Below are 11,859 nucleotides of genomic sequence, written 5' to 3'. Positions count from 1 at the left end.
TTAACACTTGTCACATCTACAAAAATGTTAGTGAAATTCTCTTTGCATGCGAGTTTCATAACTTAAGTAGTTTTCAATTCATGAATCTTCCATCAAGCAATGTAAAGCCTTCAGCTTATTTTGCCCCAAGTGGGATCAAATTTCGTATGGAATATTACCTTTGACAGCAGGCAATTTCATTTTTGGCTTCTAACTTGATATTGAATTCATCTACTCGATATTTTTGTGGTCAACATCAATGATAATTTTGATGCATTAAGAATAAATATATTACATTATCCTTCAAATCAACTTGGTCGCCTCTTTTGTACTGTACAAATAAATTTTTTGCGCTGCACCAAACAGAGGCTTAAAGGTAAACAGAGCAAACCAAACAATCATGTACAGTTTAACCTGTGTTCAATTTGGCTTGGGTTTTGAACACCCCTATCAAAATTTCTTCAGGGACGGTGCTTTGGTCCATTGCTTCCACCAAATTTCTCTGGTTCAATAAAGGAATCACAAGAATCTGCTGCTTCCACTCCTTAATTTTTATAGCTTATGATACCTCTCTGCCAGTGGGAATCATCAACTTCCGTGTTGAAAATGAAGCTGGTAAATACCGTGGTTACGTCTCTGGCAAAGTGACCAAACAAAATGAAAATATATGATTCAGCTAAATCACAACCATTGCAATAATAAATAACAAATCATATATAATTTACTCCCTTATATTTAGCTTTTCTTTTTGTCAATTCGATCCTTGTATTTCAAATAGTTTTTCATCAGTTACTGCCAGACAACAGAATATTTCGGCCAGTTTGAAGGTGGAGCCAAAATGAAAACAATTTGAAGTGTGGTGGACCAAATTGAGAAAAATAAAAAGCAATCTATCAAAATTAAAACTGTTTGAAATATAAAGGGCCATAAAAAGAGATTAAATTGAAAAAGCCATTAAGAGCGAATAATCAAAATACCTAATTTACTGAGTAAGAGTTTAATTGATGCATGGTGATAGAAAGTAATGACAAGAACCCAATGACCATGGAAAACAAATATGTCACTCAAAGTGGTAAGAAAAGGATGTAAATTACTTGAGGTAAGGAAGAGTCATGTGCTTCAATAGGGACGGGTGCCGAAGAACATATTCCCTCCATTCTTCTTTGCTTATTTTACCATCATTGTCAGTATCAGCATCTTGAAATGTCTAATAAAAAATGGGCGAAAAAGTTATCCGATGGAAGCATTTTAAAATTATCAAAGACGGAAGAAAAATGCTGCTGCACATCTTTTACCTTATCAATAATGCTTTCAAGAACTTCATCTTCCAAATGCATGTCACATTCAGACATTATCGCAACCACCATTTGCCTAACCTGGAAAATGTTACAGGTTAACAGAACAGTTCCAAACATTGATAAGATGAAAATTTTGCAGAAACTAATGTTATATAAAATAGTGAACATCTCTGTAACTACAACTTTTTTTTTATATCCATGGATTTGACAAACAGAAGCTACTACCATCAGAATTATTCGTCATAAAAATCCTCAAATCCAACCAATACCGCACTAAAAAGAAAAAATCAACATACTATTATCCTATGCTGACAGAAACAAATTTAGGCCAATAACAATTTCATAACCTGGACATGCCAAGATACTCACTTCTTCCCGCTCGATATATCCAGTTTGTCTCAGGTCATACAATCTAAAAGCAACTACAAGCAAACAACAAAAGGGGTCAACTTTCCATAAATAAGAATGAAATTAGAATCGGAGGTATGAAGAGTACGTCTTAAAAATGCTTACTGAAGTCTTACAATCAATTTTCTTTTCTAAAGAAGCATATGGATGAAAGATACTGAGAGCATGCACAAATTCCTCAAATTCTATAACACCATTTCTTTTTTCATCGAAGAGATCAAACACCTAGGAAAGGTCATAAATCAAAAGGGCCCAGATTAGACAAGTCAAATATAAAAACTCAAAAAAGAAAAGAAAAGAAAAGACACCACATCTTTCAAAGAGTTTTTCTCAGATACAAAGTGGCGAAAGGATTTCAAGTTATTGTTTTAGTTCAAGGGTTACATTGGTAAAAAAGTATCAGTTCGGAAGTGATATAGAAGTGAGTTGTGTGAACCATAAAACATTATCATATGGTGGAAAATTACATTCACCATTTTTATTCAATGAAATACTTGTGAAAATTCTGATTCCTTGAAAGATGTTTTCCATGCAACTTAGATTTTCCTTTCTTTTAATACAACAAATAGGGATAAGACTAAGAGCAAGAAACCATATTTAAGAGAGGGGGGGGGGGGATTGGGAAAGGTAAAGAGAAATGAAACGACATTAAAGATGAATTACCCTATCAAGGAAAAGATTCTCGCCAACTGGGGTCTTCAATAGTGCCAATTGCAGCTCTTCCTTCAAATAACAAAAAGAGAAGTATTACTGGATGCAATCTAACCACAAATTCAACAACATTGTTCAAACAAAAAGTGTAATAGTCAACAAAGATATTTCAACAAAAACTAAGAAACTACCAAACAATGCACAATATTGGCAGCAAAAAGATATCCCAGACAAAGTTGCCATTGTCAAATATTTTCATTGAAGCTTACCATACTGTACACACAATCAATACAACTTCATGGTTAAATATAGATACATGTTTTATTGAGTAAATTAGCAAATTATTTCTTGAAGTTATTCTATCAATAAAATTTAATCCTTGAATTTCAGTTATTGTACTTATTAGTGCTGAATTCACAAGAACTGCATTATTTTTCATATCAAAACACAAAAATTTGCTTTGAGCATCCCACTAAGGCCAAGGTACAGCGGGCTTAAAAAGCACTCATAAAGAGCCTATAAGATTTTCTAGTTTCTACCGTGTTAAACCTCACTGACAACAACTTGATACAACGGTGTGAAAATTCAAACTAATTCTTGACATCAATGGATTAAAGTAAACCTTCATTTTTGTGTTTTAAATTGTAAACATCATGCCCAGTAGTCCTTAAATTTAATAAAGAGGGAAAAGTTGCATTGAAGTCCTTAAAGGATTTTGCTCAAAAGAACAAATTAGAATAGTGCACTAATTTAACGAATAAAATATCGAGCAGACAAGTAGTTAAAAATGAATTTCCAAAAAACAGAAAATTATCACGAACAAACTTGAATAATAGATCCAGACAATGCAGAAATTACTGTAAGTACCTTGTGAATAAGTCCATCATCAATAATTGAGCTACTCAACTTCTTGAACAACTCACGCAGCGCCTCAATTTCATTAACCGTAACTGAACAACCAAAGCAACAGAAAATCAATCATTTCCGGAAAGGAAAATAAAAATTACATTTCCATAACGAACCAAGGCGAAAGGAATAAAACCGAATCGAATCAAAGAAAAAGAGAAGAAACGAACATGGAGAATCCTTGGCGAGGCGAAGGATGTCATCAAAAGAGCTAGGGATCTGGTTTTTCTTGCTTTGCTTGTTGCCATGGAAATCGAAGCAACCAGCTAAGCTGACAAACAGAGCTTCAACGATTCCGATAAGCGGAATGCACACCGCACAGAGTGTTTCACCGAACGTTAAGCTCGATCTCTGATAGATCCGTTCATGAAAGCACAGAAAGAGAAAGGAAAATGGAATCGGTTATTTTCCCGGAAAGCAAAACAGATAACGGAAAAGTTGAGAAAATTGAATTACCAGAGAAATTGCGGTGTCTGGGTATTCCATATCATACCAGTGTCAATGTGTCATAGGAGACTTTTCTTTTTCTTTTTTATTTTTATTTGTGTGGTGTGATTGAAAGGGATAAGAGAGATTCTGCGTGGCAATACTGGGAATTTTATTTTAACGGAGAAGAGAAGAGATAAAGAAGAAACATGTGACTGTTACAATGAATCAATGATTGTTATTTAATAATCATCTGAAACGCATAAAAAAAATTTTAAAAATAAATAAATAAAATCACGTGACTGTGACTGTGATTATGATGTGAACGTGGATCCCCAGAACTGGTTTGACAGGAAGAAATATACGGTAAGTTTTCATGTACAGTTTTGACTTTAATTTCTATTATTTTTATTTAATTAGTATAAGTTACATTGTTATCCTTGAAAATTTTGATTATATTCATTAAAATGTTTGCATAATATATATATTATATTGTTAAATAGCAAATAAAAATAATATGCCAACAAGTTATAACTCAAGAGAAAAATGTATTTTTTAAATTTTTAGTTTTTAATCAATTTTTTTTAAATAATATTATTTAATTAATTTAAATATTTACTTTTATAAAAAATTATTTATTTTTTATAAGAAATTATTTATTTTTTAGTTTCTCTTTTTTCTAAAAGTTGAATGATGGACAATTTTTAAAAAGATATCTAGTTGTACTGATAATTCAAATGACATATTCTTTTCATATTTAGTCGCGAATTCGAGTCTTATTCCTATTTTTGGTAAAAAACAATTAAGAGTAATATAAAAAATTTGTCTCACATCCAAAAAAACAAGAAAAAATAAGAAGTATATAAGATAAAAAAATCCAATGAATTAACAGTTACACTTAAATGTTTTAAGTTTGATATAGCGTATTCTTAGGTACTCTCGTTTAGTTCTTTCTAAAAATATATATAATATTTGGTTTTTTTATATTATAATATCATTCTATGTTTTTATATAAAAAGATTAATTGATATTTAATTTTTGGAGAAAATTTAGTAGGATTATCCACCAAAACACGTAAGAACAAATTTTTGATGATTTGTTGAAAGAATAAAAGGAAATCTAACAAAGCCACATAGATTAAGCATGGGGATTAGCCGCTGAAAATGAAGATATAGATTAGGTCCGCGAAAGCAGTCGGCTAATGACGTGATTAATTAATATTAGTAAAAGAATAAACTATTCTTGAATGAATAATTGAATAAAGGTTGCCATTTAAAAGTATTATTAATTAAATTAGTGTTCATTGTTGATCCACGTGGTTGGCAAGCAAAGGCTTAGATTTTGTCGCGATTTATAGCAGTTAGGAGTTAGGACATGCTTTTATTTAAGATTAATGATTATGATTAAGATTTTGTTTTGTGCTATTTAAGGAATTCCAATTGTGTTACTTAAAGAATACCAACAACTTGCTAATTTAGGTCAATCAACGTTTTCATTTTTTTTTTCGACATAGACATTTCTATTAGCAGTTTTAAGTTTTGACCATTTAATTATCTTTAATTTAAATTTGTTGAAATAAAAAATCTCTTGTTGATAATAAATTAACAACTTTATGTTCTAAATTTTGTTTTTGTATACATTTAATTGGTTCAATAATTTATTTATTAGTTTACATTTATTATATATTTTAATTATTTATAAAAAATAAAATAAAATAAAGAGCATTAGAAATGGAATACTGTTTTTTGGAGAAAAAATTACAAGAAGAAGCAAGCAATTTTATTTTCAATTATTCAGGTGGCTTTAGCGTATGAGAGCCAATTCCGAAAGGATGACCAAGAAGGCAATAACCTTAAACAATGCAAACTAATTAGGTACGAATTATCTAATGGGGGTGCTAATCAATTATTGGCATTTAAATAATGTGTCCTTATTAGTTGACATAAGCTTTGCTTCAATTCGATAACACGATAACTTGTGGGACATGATAATGTTTATTTATTGTTAACAACTTATTGTTAGCAACATACTAAACATACTTTAAAGTTTAAAGAGTAAAGACAATGATCGTCTTGATTTTGAAAACGATTTATTTAATAATAGTTGTTTGGTTAATTTGATAAGACTTTATTTTTCGTAAATAACTTATTAAAATTAACTTAAAAATAACTCTTAATAAATATAAGTTATAATAATTATATTTGGTAAAATAATTTTAAAATTTAAAATAAATATAACGGACATAAGTAAAAATAACATTTTGATTGACAATTGAATTTGACATTAATAATTTAATTAAAAGTAACTATAAATATTTGTTAAGTTATAAAATTATACTAGATTTTTTTCATTTTGTTTAATAAATACTGGTTAATTTTAAAAAGTATATCTTTAAATGATTTTTAAAAAAGTACCTTAAGTTTTTAAAACTATAAATATTATATAAGTACATAATTTTTTTGATTTTCTAGACACAGAATTAAGTGATTAAATTTTATTATCAAACGAGAAAGTCTAGGGAGCCAATGGCCTAAGCTTACAATGTGTACAATGAAGGTTTAGAAAGTATTAGAGATATTATTATTAGTGTTACGTTATCCTGTCAAGTTACGTTTTTGGGATGAGTGGTGTCAGGACATGGTATAAGAGTTTTAGATGCAGAAGGTCAAGAGTTCGAACCTTGGTGAATCCAAAATTAATTTTTTATAACATGAGATGTTTATTATCCCTGGTATTTTTTATAACATGAGATGTTTATTATCCCTGGTATCCGGATGGTTATTCTGCATAGTATAAGTGATGTTCATTTAATTCATAAACCAAAGATTTAGCCCACCTCTGGATTCCGGCGATTTTCATCAGTATTTGTTGTTTGGGTTTCAATTCCTAACTACTAATAATAAATAAAGTTTAGGAAAGATAGACGACTAACAAATATAAACCAGTTTTTTATTAATTAATTGGTGCAAATCAGTACACATATGTGATTTGAATACACATGCGAATTCGAAGAAACTAAATCCCTAAATATGACATTAACGATAGGTTATGGTATTACTTTTGCGTTTTAAGAACAACTTATATATGGAAAGTATATGAAAAATTGATGGTTTACCGTGGCTAAGAGAAGAAGGAAGTTGAATCTTAGCCTATTTTTTGCTTTTTAAAATTTTTTGGTTTTTGAAATAATTTCTAGAGACTCTTTGATTTTTGTCTCGTACTCAGTCACGAGACTTTTTCTTTTTATCTCGTAATCCGGTACGAGATATTTTTCAGTTTTATCTCCTATGTAGCAGAAACAGAAATGGAGTAGAAGAAAGAGAAAGAATCACACCACGAAATATCCTAGTTCAGCTGCCAAGTGCAATGCAGCCTACATCCAGTCTTCATCACAACAATGATGGAATTTCACTATAATCTTCATGATTACATATACCAATTCTCCCTAGGAACTACCCTTCCTATCTGGGACAAGTTCAGAATCTAATCCCCAATCCTGAACTTGACTTGGTCACTGCCAAGCTTTTAACTGCTAAGTGCTAACCCAACTTGCAAAGGAATTCCCACAGAATCATGAAACACAACACAGATGTACAAAGGAACTCTAAGGACATCTATGGCTTTTTTCTTTTAATTTTGCACTCTCTGCCTTTTTTCGCTCTATGATTTTTTCTTACAAATCTCACTGTTTGCCTTTTTTCATGAGACTCAAGACAGACAAACTTAAACAGAAAATTACAAAATAGAAAACATTGAAGGAGAAGAACTTCTGTTAGCTTAGGTAGCTATGAGAATTCTGTGCCTTGCACTCTCACTCATTGCTTCAAGCCCTGGCTATTCACCCTTATTTATAGAGGGGAAGCCTCCACGGTTGAAACTGTTGAACCAAGCTAAACTTCTTCTTCTTCATGTAAAACCGGTTCGGCCAGAGAGAGAGGAGAGGAAACCGAATGCTATATCCAATATGCAATTACCTCTGTGTCTTTTCTTTGCACCAAGCTTCATCAATTCGGGCCTTCCATCTTGACTTGCACTCGAAGAAGGATTCCTAGTCCTTGATGAGTTCTTGATGATGACAGCTTCATCTGCTCCAACTTCTACCTCATCCACCACGTAGCTACAGTGGCTACCTCCTGTAGTGGTTGAGCAAAAGTAGAGACAGACCATCCCTCCAAGGATCTTCTTCCTCTGACCGAATGGATCTCCACCATTTTAGGGTATAGAGAGCTTGAGCTTACTTCACCATTTCTTACCCATTTTGGCAAAGATCTCAACCACTCCACACTTCAGATTTTCTTTTTCTTGAAGCCATTGTTACCATGGCCTTGCTCCTAGCTTCTTCCCTTTTCTGATTTCTTGCAAATGCTTCCATGTTTTCCTGATGGAAGTAACCGAGAGTTATGAGAGAGATGAGAGAGAAGAAAGAAAAGCATTCAATGGATTTGAACAGATGAATTAAAATGAATTAATTTTACTTTCCTCTTGCTTTAGGTTGCGTATAGCACTAATGATGCCATCAAACAATTGTATATTCTCTCTCATGTTTTCAATGCAAGTTAATTCAAGTTGATTGAATTTAAAATCCATCACAAATTGAAAGTGGGATCTGTTGGAAGCATGGAATTTTGCTCTCTTTCAATATTGATTTCGGACCAAGCAAGCTTGTTTCAAACAAAAATAAATTTGGGCTAATAGTGATGATTAATCTGACCCAACTTTGGAGTAATAATTCAGCTACTTATCAATGCATTAAGGCTGAATATTTGATTCTCATTGGGCTTGCTGTTCGGCCCAATAGCAAAATCTGCATAGCAAAATTATTTAATTAACACATATGAACCAAAATCAAAATTAATAATTTTGTAATTAATCATATTAATAATGTTTAGTCATCACTAATTTAATTTAGAGTTTTTCAAACTGATCAATCTCCCCCTTGATGACAAACATTATTAAGAAATTGAAATGGAAAGAAATAAAAGTTTAGAGTACTCCCTTTAAGTATTAGGATTCCTTTCCCTTTCCAATTGTTACATGGCTCCCCCTCAATATATGCCATTTTACCAAGGGAAGCACTACCTGTAACAATTTTATCAAGTCTAAGGCAACTATGTTATTCAACATATGAATTTGAGATGTTGAATAGCTTGATTTATGAACAGAAATAACATGATAAACACAACTTGACTTGTTATCATATAAATGATTTTTTGCTCAATCACAATCAAAAAATGTTTTGAGTACAGAGTACATAACAAAAAACATTTGATAATTTCCAAGAATTTGCTATCAAAACATTTGAAAAAAAAATTCCAGCCATCATATCAAAGCAAAATAATTATCAATTTACAGCAAGGAAAACATCTTAATCAAACTTTATTATATCAAGGCATAAGGAATATATCAACATATCAGAGCCTTGAAGGGATTATCAAGTCGCAACTAAATCCCAATTTCAACAAATATTTCAATTAAAAACAGAGCATGAGGCATTAAAACAACAGAGCATACAGGGATTTATAAAAAATAACTAAGTTCTAACTTCAACAATCATTTCAACAATTCAAAACATACATCATCAACATCAAAAAGCATCAACAGAATATAACGCATCAATCAATCAGAGCATAATGCATCAAAGATAATTCATATGTACAGGGATAATCATGAATCTCAAAGAGATTTCAATCTCCTGTTTCTTTCAATTTGATTTTAACCCCTGTTTCTTTCAATTTTTCAGCTTTCCTCCCCCTTTTGTCATCAAAGGGGAACCTGCAAAAAATAACAATGGAACTCACACAAATATAACTATAACCAAAATATCAGTTTATCAAAGTAACATAGGTCTAGAGTATCCAAATAGCCTGCAAAGTACCAAAACAAACCAAACAGAACCAGAGTTCAAATAAGCTAATCATCAGAAAGATTGTACTCAGATCCAGATTCATCATCCTTATCAGCAGCCCACATCTCTTCTTCGAAGTTCTAAAGCATCAGACCCACTCTTTCTTGGCACTTTGTCCAAACTTTTTCATTTTCGTATGCTTGCTTTCGAGCGGCCTTGTACGAATCCACCATCAATTTGGATATGTTAAAAAACTCAGTAAGGACCTCCTTGATCGATTCTGCCATTTTGGACGGCTCGGCTGGGTGGCTCTCAAGATCACTGTCAGTGGACATTGACTGTTTTCCTTTGGTGCTTTTACCTGAAACTCCTCCTCCCTTAATTGATGAGACTTTGTTCTCTACATCTTCATTGGTTAGATCAACATTAAAATATTCGAAGATGCAGGTAAGAAATATGCCATATGGAAGGTTAGCCTTTTTGGTGCTCCTAACACATTCCCACATATGCCTTATCATGAGATATGCGAAGGAAATAGAAGATGAAATAATGATAGCAAAAAGCAAAAAAGAATCAGAAACGGTTACTCTATTGTGTGAGCCACTCTGTGGTGTCAGAATGTGAGTAATGATCCTGTGCAGCAATGCTCTCTTTGGACTAAGGGCCTTGTGAGTTGGAACTGTGCCATCTAGCCCAAACAGATTTTCACAGATTTGTTGCAAAGCAATCTGATATGTGACTCCAACATGAGAATCCCATTTTTCTGACATATAAGTTGCTGGACCTTCATCAACATAACCCAGGGCAGCGCTTATTGTTTCTCTGCTCAGAGTCATGTAAACCCGCTTCACATAGGAGTGAATCGCACCATCAATCAGCCTCATGTTTACATAAAATTCTCGGACCAAGGCAGGGTATACTGGTTTCTGAATTTTGAACAAATGAGACCATTTCATATTCTCAAAAAGAGTGATAAAGTCGATTCCTTTAGTAGCAAGAGAGTCAAGGTTCACTATGTATGAAGCACACAAGTGACGTTTCTTCAACACATCTTTGTGAAACTCATAGGACGCACAAGAATTGAACCTTCCAGGATCAAAATGTGAATGACTTTTGTTGTATTTATTCTTGAAATCCAGGGATTCCAGGTTCGGTGGTTCCTTTGTGCTACGTAGCACGTAACTTTTGGTCTTCTGAGAGCTTCGAGCAGACGCATGTGGTGTTGCCTTCTTCGGTGGTGAGTGAGGAATGGAGGTTTGAAACTCCTCTTCTTCTTCTTCCATGATTGGTTCCTTGTTCTTTCCAAGCTTTCTCCTTGATGAAGTTTTCTGCGCTATCACTTTTCTTCTCATTGTTTCAGTTTGTTTGGATGATGGTGAGTGAGATGAGGAGGATGTGGAGTGTATATGAATGTGTGTATGGGTTTGAGGAGTTGAGAATGGGGAACTTTTTGGTAAGGGGGTTCGGCTACTCTTCCTTGTGGCAACCTTCTTTTTCATGTTAAAGAAAAAATGGAGAAGGGAGAGGGAAGATGAAGAGAGAGGCCGAGGTGAGTGGAGAAGGGTGGGAGGTTAAGGAAGCATTAAATACTGATTGGAGAGAGAAGTGGGGTAGTTATTACTCATTAAGGCGCGGTTATTAACCAAGGAAGGATTTTAAAATTAAAACTGAAGGGTTAGCTCCTAGAATCAAGGGATGAGGGATGGATAAAGATTTGATTTGACAACAATACTTTCCTACAAGATTTGATATGACACCTTCCAAAAACAATGTGTTTAAAAAAATTGAGAAACTAAAAAACGGGTCAGAATAAGATCGAAGAGATTTGGTGGGGCCCAAGATAATTAACATCAGTTCAGTCGCCCCCTGAATCATGGCCCGTTCCTCACGTCCTAAAAATGTCTCCTGCTTTCCTACGAGACAAAACCAAACAGAGTCAAAAAATTTCACAAATTATCAACATAATTTAATTCTATCATTCCCAAAATGTTTCTCAAGGAACAGAATCTGTCTTCACACAATGGTTTTGTAAAAATGTCAACAAGTTGGTCTTCAGATTTTACAAATTGAATATCAATAGTACCCTTTTGCACATGTTCTCTAATAAAATGATATTTGATTTCAATGCGCTTAGTTCTTGAGTGCAAAATAGGATTTTTAGAAATGTTTATAGCACTCATATTGTCACAAAATGAAGGGTATACTATTGATTTTTAATTTGTAATCTTCCAACTGAGTTTTCAACCAAATTAATTGTGAACAACAAGCAGATGCAGAAATATATTCAGCTTCGGCTGTGGATAGAGCCACAGTGGCTTGTTTTTTGCTTGACCACATATTGAGTGC

At 32.9% G+C, this 11,859-nt stretch overlaps 1 protein-coding gene across 1 annotated transcript; it reads right to left on the bottom strand.

The window, feature by feature from the left end:
* Window positions 1–220: 220 nt before the first annotated feature.
* Window positions 221–3,928, bottom strand: LOC112777342 (calcineurin B-like protein 10). The gene is made up of 9 exons (XM_025821696.3): window positions 3,699–3,928; window positions 3,413–3,593; window positions 3,204–3,286; window positions 2,349–2,408; window positions 1,802–1,910; window positions 1,647–1,699; window positions 1,275–1,355; window positions 1,074–1,186; window positions 221–615 (listed from the first exon to the last, which is right to left on the bottom strand). The coding sequence occupies exons 1-9, from the start codon at window positions 3,726–3,728 to the stop codon at window positions 525–527; spliced, it is 801 nt and encodes a 266-aa protein (XP_025677481.1). The 5' UTR covers window positions 3,729–3,928; the 3' UTR covers window positions 221–524.
* Between the last annotated feature and the right edge of the window lie 7,931 nt (window positions 3,929–11,859).

The sequence above is a fragment of the Arachis hypogaea genome, chromosome 19 (genome assembly GCF_003086295.3).
Source record: "Arachis hypogaea cultivar Tifrunner chromosome 19, arahy.Tifrunner.gnm2.J5K5, whole genome shotgun sequence".
Taxonomy (NCBI): domain Eukaryota; kingdom Viridiplantae; phylum Streptophyta; class Magnoliopsida; order Fabales; family Fabaceae; genus Arachis; species Arachis hypogaea.
Note: the sequence above shows the minus strand (reverse complement) of the source record. Positions and strands in the feature narration are given on the sequence as shown.